The 16,572-nt window shown below is 41.7% G+C and overlaps 1 protein-coding gene across 3 annotated transcripts in view; it reads right to left on the bottom strand.

Moving 5' to 3' along the window:
• frem1b (Fras1 related extracellular matrix 1b) overlaps positions 1-16,572 on the bottom strand; it is a 63,602-nt gene that overhangs the window by 31,809 nt on the left and 15,221 nt on the right. For all 3 annotated transcript variants that reach the window (XM_044361445.1, XM_044361446.1, XM_044361447.1), the window contains 13 exons: positions 15,094-15,438; positions 14,832-14,974; positions 14,545-14,741; positions 14,288-14,378; positions 13,840-14,007; positions 13,532-13,740; positions 10,206-10,299; positions 9,404-9,656; positions 7,686-7,880; positions 4,033-4,221; positions 3,383-3,579; positions 2,121-2,346; positions 991-1,135 (listed from right to left, as the gene is read on the bottom strand). In XM_044361445.1, coding sequence (XP_044217380.1) covers positions 991-1,135; positions 2,121-2,346; positions 3,383-3,579; positions 4,033-4,221; positions 7,686-7,880; positions 9,404-9,656; positions 10,206-10,299; positions 13,532-13,740; positions 13,840-14,007; positions 14,288-14,378; positions 14,545-14,741; positions 14,832-14,974; positions 15,094-15,438 — 2,452 coding nt within the window. The remainder of the gene's footprint in view (positions 1-990; positions 1,136-2,120; positions 2,347-3,382; positions 3,580-4,032; positions 4,222-7,685; positions 7,881-9,403; positions 9,657-10,205; positions 10,300-13,531; positions 13,741-13,839; positions 14,008-14,287; positions 14,379-14,544; positions 14,742-14,831; positions 14,975-15,093; positions 15,439-16,572) is intronic.

The raw sequence follows: 16,572 nt of genomic DNA, 5'->3' as shown, positions 1-16,572 counted from the left end.
TCCAGACGTCCAATGATTAAAATCCTTCTTCCGGCTAAAAGATATAGTTAAAAACCACCTAAATTTATCATGAAAATGTGGCTTAAAACTGAATAAAAGTCCATTTATAACAGTTTGTGTGGAACAACCACAACGCTGATGTATTATCTTGTATGTGTGTAAGTTACTCTTTGGTAGACAAACACAGCGCCGCCGTATGCATCTGGTGCGTGTTTACTCTTTGGTAGAGGAGGTATGACGTCATCGACAGGCGACCAAATGAAACGGTCTGTTACTTTGATTAAATTACAGATTTCTCTGAGTTTGAACATTGTTGGAAACATTTGGGATAATGTAAGTACACAACTCAACAACATATATAACATAGGTCTAGTTGTTTTTAGACATTTTAATGTGGAATAATTACATATTATTGCTTTAAATGTGAATATTTTCTGGTTTCTTTAGTCTCTATGATAGTAAACTGAAGATCTTTGGGTTTTAGACCAAACAACTCATCGATTGATCGAGACAATAATCAACAGATTAATCAATAATGAAAATAATTGTTAAAAAGAGTAAAAGGTGTCCTCAAATGATTTATATCAAATATATTCAATTCACAAAGATATATGACAAAGAAAAGCTGCAAATCTTCTCATTTTAGACGCTGAGACCAGTGAAGTTTTGGCATTTTTACTTAAAAAAATGACTGAAATGATCAAAATAGTTGATCAACTGATGGTTTTATCTCTGATGTAAATAGTCAGATGTCGACTATCAGCCTCTACAAAACAAAAATATCTGCAGCTATAAAACTCCAGTGACCCTGACCTCAAACCTCACAGTCACATATTTCCAGAAATGTCACGTGAACAAGTATTAAACACTAAATCCTCCTGTGAGCTCATAAATCCACATCTGTGTGTGTGTGTGTGTGTGTGTGTGTGTGTGTGTGTGTGTGTGTGTGTGCGTGTGTGTGTGTGTGTGCGTGCGTGCGTGTGTGTGTACTTGAGCAGTCGTGGTTTCTCGTCGTTGACCGGCAGCACGGTGACCTGTGCCGTCCCCTGGACTGTGTGGACGCCATCTGTCAGCCGCAGCAGCACGGCGTCCTTCAGGGTTTCCGTGTCATCGTGCATGTACACGATCTTCATGCCTGCAGAGGGACGAGGGGGGAGGAAGAGAGAGGAAGAGGAGGAGGAGGAGGAGGAGGAGGAGGGCAGGTGAAAGGGAGGGCAGGGAGATTTGGGAGTGAGGTGGAGGAAAAAGAGGAAGAAATTTAATAAGTAAAAATAAAACTTTCAGTGGTGCTTTCATAAAAAATGTGTATTTCAGCCACATTGTCAGCACTCTGGAGGGCAAAAAGACCAATTTCATTATAATGTAATTAATTTTCAGGTATTTAATGGTTCGTTTTCAGGACATTTCACAGACAGAGTGGTGCCATTTGGTACAAAGTATAAGAAACAACTTTAAAAAGTGTTCAGTTGGTTTAGTCACTGACAGATTTATGTGTCACTAACATGTCAACTTATTAGATTGTTTCATATAAACTCTATAATGACTGCAGTTCCTGTTTACTATCAACTTTATATCACCCTTTGAAAGAAATGTCCTGAGAATGAACAGTTATGCAGCAGCTACTTTTAGGTAATTATTAAAAAAAATCTAATATGCTAATATAATGTTTAACACGCAAAACTACACACTGAAAACTGTTTTCTGTCAGTAAAAGAATCGTCAAAAATTGACTTTATTAAGCCAACTTAAAACATTTTTTTCTTACATTTTGTACCAGATTGTGCCTTTTCCTTTCTGTAAGGACTGAATGACTGTGTGGACACACTGTGGATTTTATCCTCCATCACTTCCATTGAAAGCACATTTGAAGGATCTTTAATATCCAGTATGAACAGGAGGAATGATTACAGACACCTGACTGCTGCTTTAAAACACACTTGAAAAATTGTGAACTGGTCCTTTAAAGTCTCTGGATTAGAAACATTTCCTGCAGAATCCACTCAGATTACACTTTGGATAATTTAGTCTTCCTACCCCGAAACACCGGAGTCGGACTGTGTTTTCTACAGGATTCAGAGCTGTTTGTTGATACATATATGATCCCTGAGTTCATGTCTCACCTTGTCGGAGCTCCTGCAGGGTGAAGGAGGTGATGAGGAGGCTCCTCTGCAGGAGCTCGGCTCCCGTCTCTCTGTAGCGGCTCATCTCTGTGCCGTAGATGCCGTTGATCAGGCTGCCGTGAGCCGGCGGCTCCGCCAACGTGAAGGTCAGGACGTCCGGCGGGGCGTCCAGGTCGAAACCGCTCAGGATGGACGGAGTCAACTCCCTCAACCCGCCCTCCTTCACCTGCAGGACAACAAATATATCTAGTTAGACGGAGCTGTGCTGACTGATTCTGATTTAGTCTTTTAGTTTCTTAGTTAAATGCGGCTGCAGCAGGTTCTGTCTGTTTGTATGAATTCATTATATTTATATTCTTATTGCTCTTTTCTGTAGAGTAGTGGATTTATATTGTAGTGTATATGTTGACCCAAACCTCCACACAGTCACTACAGGAACTAAAAAACACTGCAGGATTGAGACTGGGGAGCTAAAGACACCACTGGGACATTAGTTTTAGTTAAATGTTGGTCAGTCTAGATTTTGTCATTCACTGTGCTGCTGCTGCTGCATGTTTTCAGTTTGTCTCAGTGGATCGTAGATGAATTTAGTCCATAAATCTGTAACTAAAACTACTGACAGACACGTTACTGAATGAAGATTCTTCTTATTAAAAGTAGAACAAACAGGCCTGTAGGAGCCAAAATATGTTGTTATTTCTGTTTAAATATTGACGTCACGTATTGCGTCACTTACGGCGCTTGACACATGGACAAAGGGAGTTTCTGATAGTTTCTGTTGACCGTCACCATGGTTACTATCATCACCATCGTCTGTTCATCACTTTATTTGCATTTTTTTGTATATTTTTTGTGCGACAGCTGCTTGTCAGACTCTCTCATTTTTGTTTATTTGTTTCAATAAAACATCAGTAAAACGTCATCTGGACTTCAGGATGGTTTTGTGTGGACACGTCACATATAGGAGCCTATATTAGAGATATTATTGGCTGCTGGAGGAGACTGTTTGACCAATCAGGCGCTGCAGTGTGTGACTCCACTTCCTTTAGTTCATTCTGCCGTTTTTTCTCGTTATGATGTCGTTTTTATATGTTGATGAAAAATACAAAATGCATCGTCGTAGTTCTCGTTTTGAAAAGTTCACTTATTATTTAGTTTTAGTCACATTTTTCATCAGGAAAAAAAGTTCCGTCATAGTTTTTGTGGATGAAATTAACACTCGTTTGGAGGAAATATTCACCACAGCGGTCAAAAGTACGTACGGTGAAATTGGCGAGCAGCAGGGAAGGCGTCTCGTCATTGGTCGGGTTGATGATGATGTAGAGGGGGACGGGGGCGGAGCGATGCAGCCCGTCACTCACACTGATGGTCAGTTGGTCGACAGTCGGCTCCGCCCCCTTGTGCTCAGATTGGACGTAGTTGATGAAGCCGGAGGTCAGGTGGTCGAGACTGAAGGATTCTGGGAAGGAAAAAAAAAATTTAAAAATCTCCAGTTTAGGTCAGGTGTATGCTAAACACACACACACACACACACACACACACAGACAGAGACACACACACACACACACACACACACAGACACACACACACACACACAGACACACAGACACACACACACACACACACACACACACAGACACACACACACACACACACACACAGACACACACACACACACACACACACACACACACACAGAGACACACACACACACACAGACACACACACACACACACACACAGACAGAGACACACACACACACACACACACACACACAGACACACACACACACACACAGACACACACACACACACACACAGACACACACACACACACACACACAGACACAGACACACACACACACAGACACACACACACAGACACACACACACACACACACACACACACTGACCGACTCGGACTCCTGCGTTGCTCTTCTCGGAGCCGGGCGTCGGCAGCGTGTTCTCCAGGAAGCCGTGAAGAGGCGGAGTCTCCAGGTGAAAGGTCAACCGGTCGGGGGGGCTGTCAGGATCCGAGGCCCCCAGGACCCCCCCACACAGACAGGCGAAGGAGCCCTCGTCCACCACCAACATGGACTCACCTGAACCAAGACACAAAATACGCCTCGATTTACCCGTCAGACGCTGGAATCTTTGTTTACGCCAGAATCCAAAGGTCCAAAACACAGCTGATAAGTTGGATCATATAACACCTGATGTCTTTATTAAAGTCTTACTCATTAGACTTTAACGAGACTGTGTCTTAAACCAACAGTCAGGAGCCCAAATGAACATTAAAGCTGTGTTTCTTGCTGTAATCGTTCCTCCTGTTCATACTGACCATTAGAAGATCCCTTCATAATGACCTTACAATGGAAGTGATGGAGGACAAAATCCACAGTCCTCCTTCTGTGCAAAAAAAATGTATTTAAAAGTTTATCTGAAGCTAATATGAAGCTTCAGCGTCCAAATGAGTCAAATCAAGTAGATATCTTTCAACGTTACAGTCTTTTTAGTGCCAAAGTTCCTCTTTTTGTTACTATACTTCCACCTGCAGCTCAACAGGGAAACACTGTCCGAGGAAACACAAAGAGGGAATTTGATGCTAAAAAGACTGTAAATGTGTCAGATATCCACTTGATATGACTAACTCAGACTGATGAAGCTGAATAGAAGCTTCACACAGACTTTTAAATGACTGTGTGGACACACTGTGGATTTTATCCTCCATCACTTCCATTGAAAACACATTTGAAGGATCTTTTAATATCCAGTATGAACAGGAGGAATGATTACAGCGAGGAAAACCTCTTTCACTGTTCATATAAACACCTGACTGCTGGTTTAAAATTGTGAAATTGTGTAACTCTTGAAAGTTTGATAAATATGAGCCTTGACGTTTTTTGGCAGCCTTCAGCTTCCGCTTCATTTACCCATAAATCCTGTGCTATGATGTCACTCAACTAGTCTGTATACTGGGCTGGAAAATGATTCTTTAAATGTGACGCAGGTCGACAGCCTGGTGTTAAATGGGTGTTAATGACATCATCGGCTGACCGTTAAAGGTAAAATCAGCATATGACAGTGTTGTTTTATAATTAAACTTCCTTCCATCTCTTTGTCAGCTGCTAATGAATCCGTCACGCCACCGTCTTCCTTCGCCCTCCTGTTAATTAACAAACATCTCTGAACCTGCACCCGTACTGCCGGCAGGAACGCGTATGTATTGTGTGTGTGTGTGTGTATGTGTGTATATATACATTATGTGTGTGTGTGTGTGTGTGTGAGCATTAATGATGGACAGTTCTGGATCTCGGTGATAAACCAGAGTCCCTCTAAAATAAGAAACAAGGTAAAGCTGGATTCCTCTTGTTTCGCCGCGCTAATGCTCTTACTCTGCGTCTTTATTCACTGCTAATTAATTAGACCACGAAACATCACATATACACCCCCCCCCCCCACCCCCCTCCTAAAAAACCCTGAACTGCTGAGCGGCGCCGGCGTGGAATGAATGGCGAGATACGCTGGCAGGATTAGAGTGTTATCCTGCCGCTGGTGGCGCTGCGGTAATCCGGCTAGCGAGACGGCTAGTACACGCCGGCTATTGTGAAGCAGGGATTCACTTCTTCCCTTCTTTTGTTTTTGTAAAGACGTTCATTGTCCGCTGTCCGCTCTCTCTCTCCTGGGAGAACACACACACACACACACACACACACACACACACACACACACAGGAGAATGATAATCTCACCCAGCTGTATATATGTGTGTGTGTGTTTGTGTACATGTAATAACAACAGACAATAAGCAGATTTCACTTAAAACACATCAGTGCCAACCTCGTTAGCAACATGCTGAGAACAACACACACACACACACACACACCAAAATCACCCACAATGCAAAGTGCAAACAATGAGACAACTAACACACACACACACACACACACACACACACACATACACACACTGCAAAAAACATCCGTCTTTCTATACATTCCAATTTCTGGAATAATTTTTATCTTCCTTCCAGTTTGCACACGGAGAAGGAAAACAGTCTGAAGAGGTGAAAACTTCTTCATCAGCTTCATCAGTGTTTCTGCAAATTTGATTAAAACAAAGAAGAAACAGTCACTGCACTGGGATCAATAAAAATGATTAAATTAAAGAATTATGATTCTTAAGAATATTGTGAAATTATCCCACCTGACGGCCACTTTTAGCTGCTGGATGTCATAGTTGGGTTCTGAAATATTATTTCAAACCTCAATATAATATTTAAAAATATTTCTGTATCAATATATTAAGTTCTGTTGTAGAGTATGATGATTATATGATTATATATGATGATTATATGATTCTATATGATGATTACATGTCTGTCTGTGCGTCCTGGGTGACCAGTAACATGCACTCCAAAAAAATTAACAAATGATTTTCCATCCTTAAAAGTTATTTTGTTCATAAAAGTAAAAAAATTCACCTGTTTGCAAAACAAACTACTTTAATTCAATCGTTTGTAGAATCAAGTTATTCAATATTTTAATGTAACTGTGACTGTTTTTACTTTCTTTCAAGGAACTTTTGTACAAAAAACAAGAAAAAACAAGTTTTTTTTTTCTTAACACTGGCAAGAATACTGATTATTTATTATTTATTATCCATTTATCAGTCTATTGTTTTCTACGTTCATCGTTTAGCCGATAAAATGTCAAGAAGTAGTAAAAAAATACTTCAAATGTCTGAACAACTGTCCAAAAGTATGTAGAAAGTAGTAAAATCTTTTAAAAATGACTGAAACAATCAATCATTAGAATATTTGTTAATTTTCCTTTAATTGACTTATTGAACTGGGACACGTCGTCTTGTTCAAATGTTTTTTAAATGTTGTTGTCGTATTTGACCTTGAAAATAAGAAGCAGATCACTGCCCTGCAGTTAAAAAAATGAAGAAATACAGATTTTTTTTGCAGTGTGTAAATATGTCTCTATAGTCTCAAACACACACACACACACACACACATACACACACACCATCTCCCAGTCATCCCAGTGTGTGTCCCAGTGGTCACTGGTCTCCATTGATAAACACAGAGCTCCTCCAATCCCTCTTCTTGGCTCCGAATCCGGCGAGAACTATCACCTTCCCCAGGAGAGAGTCTGTGTGTGTGTGTCTGTGTGTGTGTGTGTGTGTGTGTGTGTGTGTGTGTGTGTGTGTGTGTGTGTGTGTGTCACCCCTCCCTCTGCAGAGTGTGTGTTGGACTGATAGGTGTCGGCGTGTCGTCGAGGTCAGAGCTGCTCTGCTGCATTAAGAGGATTTGTCAGCGGTGACGACCAGGAGGTGTTGGCAGCAGCAAGAACACAACACACACACACACACACACACACCTCTGTCATTCTCCCATTATTGAGATGTTTGCAGTGAGACGAGGCTCCTCAAATCCTTCCCGTATTTTACGACGCGGCTCTTTCTTCGGTACTTTCGGTTGTGATAACAAAGTGAAATGTTGTGAACTGTTCCTTTAATATTTAAACCTGTCAGGTGTTTCGGTCACTTCCTCTTCTTACCCAGAGTGACGGCGGGGACTTTGTTGTTGACAGGAAGCACGGTAACGTTGAGGTCGTAAACAGGAAGCGTGCCGTGCAGGGGGACGGGCGGAGGCGGGGCGTCTCCGTGGCAACAGCCGTCCGTCACTCCGGCCTCGCCGTCAGAGATGATGAGGGTGACGGTGTCGAACACCGGCGCCGGTCCGATCTCTCCTCCTGAACACAGATATATTCACATATTAAAGACGATTCACACAAAACTGGATCTGTGACGCCGAAACTGGCGTCAGTATTTAAAAGTTTAAAAAATCTGATGACGATATCAGACATGATATATAGTAGATACTCGTCAGCGCTCTCTGGTGGACAAACTATGTGATGGAGACCTGGTTTCTAAGTTACGTCAAATATATCTGTAACATTTCTGTGTTGATATTCACAAGAAACTATGTGAGTAAACATTTAACATGTTCCAAAAATAGTAGCACATCTCAATTTTCTAGTCAAGAAGAATGTTTATATGGCTCACATCACATGAGAAGGCTCTGTGCTGACATATTTTGTCCTTCTTGACTAGTAAATTGAGATGTGCTACCATTTTTTTTTTACATTTTTGGAACATGCCTGCTGGATTTTGGGTCTAACACTCCACTGAGAATCTCATAGTTGAAGCCAAACCTCCTTCTCCAGTTCAGAAACATTTAACATATTTAACTGGATTCATTGTTTAAAATTATTTATCTGTAAATCTGCACAGCGCCTGTTGGCTTTTATTCTGAGTGATTGAGAATGAGCCTATAATATTACACTTAATATAATATAATATAAGCAAGCAGCAACTTGCAGTTCCTTGAACGGCCCCATAGACCTCCATGTTAAAATGTCCAACTTTACAGCAGAAATAAACATGTTTACAGCCTGGTACAAACAACGGTTTTGGTCTCTGTAGCTAATTTCCTTTTTCATGTCAACTGTACGGGGGATGAATTTTTTTATAACACACCCGTTTAAATGTTATTAAGCCGTAAAGTTCTGCATAATGAAGGACATGGCTGCTTTGAGTGACAGGTCCGCCAGCCGCTAGGTGGCTTGTTTCAGCCATTCGGCCCGCCTCTTTGCCCATTTTTGATTGGCTGGGAGTTAGGCAGCGTCACGCACTGCCAAGATGGCGACGGCCGGAGCGGCTCACTTTGAGCTTCAAAACCGCTCTTCAGAAACCAACGGGTGTCGTCACGGTAACTACGTCCATATTTTTATACAGTCTATGAATGTAATATAATATAAAACAAAAAACTAAACAAAAACATTACTTTGAAGGGACGCCGAGGTCTAAAGAAGTTTGGAGACTGCTGCCACTGAGCATGCTCAGTAGAGTCCTTCTCCAGCTGAGCCTGTTGACTGACTTCCTGTTGGCCCCCCCACACACATGAATGGGGATAAAATAATTCAATCATACAGCTCCTCTAAACTTATATATATACATGTAATATATGGGCCAGTGTGTCACATGATGAACCCAGAAGTTGTGGTTACCCTGAGCAGCCACTACACCAAAATCTCTTCACAGCACAGCGGCGTCCGCGGGGGTTCAGGTGGGTTGATTTGAACTAATTCACGACAGTATTTGACACCAAAGGACACATTGAAAACAACAAGAACACTGCTGGGACATCTCTAATCCTTCCCACATGAGGAAATAAGCAAACACATGCTATGAACACAGCGTGTCGCGTCCTCACCCGTGTGGACGTAGTAGATGTGTCCCTGCAGCAGGTCCTGCTGGGAGAACTTGTCCACAGGCAGCCCGGCTCTCTGCAGCTCCCCTCTGCCAGGACTGCGGGCCAGCATGTAGGTCAGTCTGGAGTCATCGCTGTCCCGGTCTGTGGCCGACAGGTAGTCCACCGTCACCTGGACCTGTCCCCCTTCCTGGCAGCTCAGCTCCCCACGCAGACCCCCACCCAGCTGGGGAGGCTCGTCATTCATCGGCAGCACCTGAGGACAGCCGGCAAGGTGCTCATCACATATTCTAAACAAATCTGATAGAAATCTAAAAAAAGATAAACATCTGTATTCTGTTCTGGGCCTGAAATGTGACAAACATCACACACACACACACACAGGAGGGGATCAACGCTGCTTTAAAGGAGACTGTTGGTCTGGAGATCAATCTCAGCTCAGGAGTCTTGTGAGGGCTGATTATCTAAGTGTAACCTTCCATCAACTTGACAAAATTTGTTGTCTGCTCAAATCGCAAATATTTCCTGTGTTTTCTCATCATAAGCCTTCAGCGCACATGAATATGCACCACAGTTTAGTTCTATGCAAATATTTTAGTTAGTAATGTCCTGATCAAAAGTGTTTTTGGTCCTTTTAAAAATCAGGTCGAATGAGCAAGAAAATGTCCAAAATTAAAAGAAAAATATTAGTGGAGACTTCTTCAGATGTTGGACATCAGATATAAGTTGATCTCTGATGTGATGAAGGTTCAAACAGTGTCTCAGTCACAGGATGCAGGTGGATGATTTGATGTCTGAAACTCACCTGAACGGGCAGAATGACATCAGCAGAGTTCAGACCGTCCGTCACCTTCAGACCAACTTCATCCTCAGTGGTCTCAGAGTCGTCATGGATGTACCTGCAACACCAAGAAACACTCGTCACACACCATTATCATCATCATCATCATCATCATCATCTGTCACTCAGCAGCAGTCAAAACACAAAAGTTTTATTCCAGTTTCATGGCACGCTAATTAGCAAAATGCTTTTAATTTTTTAGGATCCTATTTGAAGCAGCTACATGTTGAAAATATCAAGTAAACCAAACTTGGACTCTTTCAAAAATTACGATTTCCAGAATAAAATGGTTTTATTAATAATAAAAATAGTATAAAATACACTGTCTTGCTAAGCAGCCTGATACCAAAGAACTTGTGACAAAAATCTTAATGGCAGTCATTGATGGACATGGTATTTACTAGGGCTGTAGTCAACCAAAGAAAATCGACTGAAATCGTACATAATCTTCAACTAATGGATTAGTCGTGGGTGGGTTGATGTAACGGGACAGAGCGCACAGTGAACTCACATTTCTCCGTTTCGCCTCTTCAGGTTAGGCTAACCTATTGTTGCTAACTTTGGAGCTAACCCCATTCACTTTTCCAGCAGTTGGAGAAACAACAGACAGACGTGACTTTTTAGCATTTATTAACTGTTACTCTGTAGTCTGTTCTGTACATTTACTGCCAGACTGAGAACTTACCGCTAACCTTCTCCTCTGCTCCGCTTCACTTTCCCGCTGCTCTTTCCCGCTCGCTACGCAAACATACTAAGCAGTGCCCTATTCCTAAACGGAGTTACGCTACGTTAGCGTTATTTTTGGCTTTAAATAAATTATCTTTTGGCCTGGCGGGGGTTCGCTGATATTACAGGAGAAACGCTGATTCAGTAAACACTCCGTAACCGTTGAGTACAGTTAGACCCTGCAGTCTCCATTAAGTTGGGCGAGTTCAAAGCTGTGAAAACAACAGGAGTGTTTTGAATACCGTTTTTGGTTTTTGCCGATTCGTTTTATCGTTATTCCTTTTTGGATTGAATATTGCACAGGTCTGCGGATATTCATCAATTCGTTTTTGCGTTTGAAACCAAAAGCGGAAGTCACAGGGGTTTTTCCTTTTTTCATTTTAAACCAAAAACGAAATCACGTGATCTATTCCTTTTTAGTTTTCCAACGAAAATCCAGAAAACCACATTCAAAAGACCGTGCAATTTTTGTTTAGAAATCAAGTATTTTGTCAGTTTTGTACTATAGCGGAAACGGCTACATTAGCCTACCCATGATCCTCAGCGGCCGTTGCTATGGTGAAGACGAACTGGCTGAATGTCCGCAGACCTGTTCGATATTCAATCCAAAAAGGAATGACGACAAAACGAAACGGCAAAAACGGACCGGGTTTGATTGGTTTTTCGTTATTTGATTCTGACACCAAAGACGGTTTTCTGTTTTTTGTTTTGAAACAAATAACAGATTGATCGTTTTTTTTTTTTTTAATTACAAATGAATTACAAATCATCCGATGATACCCGGACCATTTTCACAGGTAATTTGTTAGTCTGTCCCTCCCGCTGCAGGAAATAATCCTGGAAAGCTGCTGATGTAGCACTTTTCTTCTTATGAAAGTAACACGGAGATTATTGGACCAATGAGAATTTATTCGGACGAGAGCATATCGACCAACAAGTCGACCAGGAGCCTACAGCCCTAGTATTTATGATATTTACCTAACCATAAATTCAATTATGAATGTTCACCAGCTCATGATTGAGCTGAACACACCTGATTTAGATAATTAGTTGAGTTTTATTTAAGATGGACATTAATATGAAAAATGTCACTGCCACCAGGTTGGATATACAGAATGAGATAAAAACTATTTTACCACTTGGCTGCTGAAATGAACAGTTCGTACAGTCAAAAAGTGATAATTTCCACATAAACATGGCAGAAGACTTCAATCTACCTCGAAAATGTTATGTATCCTATTAAAATCACTGTCATAATCATATAAACTTGTGATCCTAAATGAAGTCAATATTATTTATAAAGTACAGAATCACAGATTTATCTCAGAAAACTTTACAATATGAACAACATATGACACCCTTAGACACTCTAGAGTATCAGTCTATAAAACATTTTAAATATACAATTATTAAAGTTCTGTCATAATTTTGTAAGAGTTCTGTCACTTTCTGACAGGTGCCAATATTATATTTTTGAACATTTGTTACTGAGGCTGCAGACCAGAGGAGAGAGACAGAAGATTTGTGTGTCAGAAGATAAACTCACTCTCAGACATTTAAATAACCACCTCTGAATCTCAGGCCTGACTCAACGTGAGGTTTTAGTTTATGTTTCCGTGGGTTCAGCTGCTGGATCAGTGGACGCGGTGACGCGGACGCCGGAAACACAAAATCCACTCAAATAGGATCAAAGAAGCAGCAGACTAACAGTTTACAGAGGAAACGGTTCATGTGGGTCGACCTTTACATGTCGACAGCGTGTAATCATATGACCGGAGTATAAAAACCATCTAATCACTGTGATATCCAGACAGCTTTGATCATGTTTGGTCTCCATGTAAGAGCAGCCTGTGATCCAGCAAAGCGTCAGAACGAGAACACACGTTTTCTATGGATCTAAATCAAACACATTGTTTAAACCAGCTTGAAACTATTTTGATAATCGATTATTCATTTAAGTCATCAAGCAAAAATGTCAAATATTTGCCATTTCCAGCTTCTCCAGTTTGAGGATTTTATTTTATCTCTGCTTTTATATCACTGTAAAACTAATATTTTGGGGGTTTGAACTGTTGGTTGGACAAAACAAGACCTTCAAAGACGTCACCTTTGGCTCTGAGACACTGTCATGGACACGTTTTGCTATTTTCTGTCACTTTACTGACCAAATAATAAATCAATTAATCAAGGAAATCAACAGCAGCTTAATCAATGGTGAAAATATTAATTAGCTGCAACTCTAGTTACTTTTTCATGCCTGTCTATAAAGCAACAGGCTCAGTAGCTTTCACTTTACAGTAGGATGGTAATAGATTACTAATCAAATATGTATCTGATTGATCTTTTTCTACCACATCATCCCAAATATAAGATCATTTATATTCAAGGACTCAACAGTTATGTATTATTCACAACATCAGATATTCTTTTTGAACTTCTGTCTCCCACAGAATGTGTTTCTTTCTTACTCAAACCTTAATCTAAACTTAATTTTAACAATAGTCTTGTCCCTGTACTGTGCAAAAACTCAAACTGGTCGTCACAAAGACAAACATCAGACAGACCTGAGTCGGAGTCCTCTCAGGTCCTGCAGGGTGAATTTGTCTCCCTGCAGCAGCGTCCGGCCCTGCAGCTCCAGTCGGCCGTGGCGAGCCGTCCTCTGAACCTCCACCCTCAGCGCCTCCTCCCGACTGTCCCGGTCCTGAACCAGGAGGTGCTCCTCCGTCACGAAGACCCCGCCGCCCTCCTCCACCCGCAGCAGGTTGGTGAAGGCCTGAGAACAACCACACAGAGGATCCACCAACACGCGTCAAACACCTGCTGGATCTTCAAATGTCAGACCACTGAATGGACTTCTGGTTTGACCTCTGACCTCTGGTGCCTGGTCGTCCACGGGAGTGATGGTGATGTTGAAGAGCAGACCGGAGACGGTGCCGCCGTGGTGGTCGCTAACGGAGAAGACGAACTGGACGAACAGCGTCTCCGGACCGATGTCCTCCACGGGAGGCATGAAGGCCACTTTCATGTGGTTGACGGCGTGCTGGGAGAGCAAAGCAGGAAGTAACTAAAAATGTGACTCAAGCTTTTTCATATTTTCAAATTCAAAGGTCTTTATTAACACAACCATGATCAAATACAGTATTGCCAAAACACTGTGTGAATACAATACATTTCAGAAAGTATATATTAGGCTTATATATAGTATGTAATGCTTAACAGTTCAGAGGATTGAACAGTGTTTGAGACTTAACAGCTGTGTGCAGGATGATCTTTGCTGTTAACTTTCATAAGTCAGTGGAGGTGTTTGTGTGTGTCTGAACCTGTGTGAAGGACGTTAACACCGCCACCATGGGGTCTCTCTTCATGGCGTTGGTGCTGTCAGTGTAGAACAGACGTCCTGCATCCATCAGCCTGAAAATTAAAGATAAAAAAAGTGTAAATCAGACATCTTTGGAGTTTTTGTAAGCTTTATTTTCTCTCCTTTGATGGAGCTAGGCTAGCAGTTTCCCCCTGCTTCCAGTCTTTGTGCTAAGCTAAAGGCTAAGGCTACGTTCCTCCTGTCCTGTCCTGTCCTTACCCAGGATGCAGTGGGCTGAAGCAGGGCTGGGTGATGACGTAGGTCAGGTCGGTGTCTGGATGCTCTCTGTCTGTAAAGTGGAGGTGAGTCTGAGTGATGTAAACCACCTCCGTCTCCTTCACCGTCAGCGAGCGAACGCTGCCGGAGACTTCCACCGGGAGCTGGTCCTTCACCGGGAACACATGGACCACCACCGTCTGGATAGAAAGGCGGGGGGGGGGGGTTAGTGTGAGAGGAGGGTAAACCCTGATTCAGTATTTACAGATGCAGCAGGACTTTTGACTCACATATGTTTGGGAGAGGTTGGGCGGCTGGTGGCTGTCGGACAGCGTGAAGTCGAAGGAGTCTTCAAACTGTTCCTCTCCTGAGTGCTGGTAGTAGATCTGACCCTGGATCAGATCTCTCTGCAGGAAGTTGTCCACAGGAACTCCTGCGTGGTGAGGAGCACAGCGGGAACAACACAAAACCTCAGTCAGCAACAATCAACAGTGAATAAATGCAATCATGTCGTATTAGGTGCAATGCAGCACAGTGTTTTTAAGTCAACACCTGTCTCGTGGATGGAGGTCTTTCTGACCAGCTGCCCCGTCCGGGGGGACAAGACTATCTGGTAGAGGATGTAGTCGTCGCTGGAGTCCAGGTCGGAGGCCAGCAGCATGTACTCCTCCAGCCGCACGGCGCCACCCTCCTGCACCTCCACCGCCACGTTGTTGATGAGGAAGGGCGGAGAGTCGTCTTTGGGCAGGATGTTGACGGGGAACTTGTGGCGGATGCTGTGACGGCCGTCGCTGATGCGGAAGACGATGTGGTCGCGGGTGGTGTCGCTGTCGGAGTGATGGTAGACGACCACGCCCTCCCTCAGGTCCCGGACACGAAACATGAAGGCCTTCCCGCCTGGAAAACAGGAAGTACAGGTGAAGTGATTAATTGAATTACTTACTGACACAGATATATTATATAAAGAAACACATGAACGTTTGCAGGGTCATCAAGGATCTTTCTACACTCTGCAGGAGCTGGATCTGAAACCATCTGCAGGGTCTGTCTGGTAAGAATCTGCTTATAGATCGTCAGGAAGGTTTCAGTGACTCTAAACATTCATAATTTTCATTCAGATTTTACCCTGAGAATAATTTAAGCTTTCAGAGTCACTGATAGGTTTCTGTATCAGACAGTGATCCTGATCCTGCAGTAGAACAGTAACAAGAGCTTTCGTTGGACAACATTTAATCTTCTCAGAAAATAAATCTGTTGCTGCAATTTTTGGAGAAAATCCCGTCAGCACAAAGGCGTCACACCAGTGTGCATATTTCACAATAATAAGCCCGTCAGATGTCAGTGGTTTATATTTTTAAAAACTACAGTACCAAATTCACAATCCATAATGTCCATTAATGATCTGAAAGCGTGACGAGACACCTCAAGTTTAAACCTCAACTGTGTTTAAATCTACAAAATATCAGACTCACTTTTATATATTTGAGAAACTCTAATAAATGATTAAATTAATATATAAACACATTAAAATATGGTTTAGACTTTTCATATTTGAGTTAAATCAGATGGTTTAATATAAAATTCACAGAGGAAATATTAGGGTTAGACAATAATTCAATAATATTATTTATTGACTTTTCAGTGAAATTGTTCTGTGATGTTATAACTATATTATAATGACCATGATTGATGTTTTACATGTTTAAAATAGTTTTATGGGATTAAATTCAGACGGTGGATTATTCATTTGAATATTTTTCATTTACACACATCTGTTATATCATGACATTGTATACTGATATTGTGAAAATTAGTATTGTGATATTGATTTCACATATAATCCAGCCTTAATGTTGCAGTCAAAGAATAACTGCACAATATATTTTATAGTAAGTCTACAGTGTAGATATGACTGTGGTCAAATGTAGAGAACAAATCCTTCTGTAATTTATTACATTTATTAAAAATCTTCCACTTTTTGTTGCTCCAGCTAAACAAATGATTTATTTAGTTTGTTTATTCCAAGCAGCT

This window comes from Thunnus albacares, chromosome 9 (assembly GCF_914725855.1).
Source record: "Thunnus albacares chromosome 9, fThuAlb1.1, whole genome shotgun sequence".
NCBI classification, from domain to species: Eukaryota; Metazoa; Chordata; class Actinopteri; order Scombriformes; family Scombridae; genus Thunnus; species Thunnus albacares.
The sequence above is the reverse complement of the archived record's forward strand: the minus strand, read 5'-3'. Positions and strand labels throughout refer to the sequence as shown.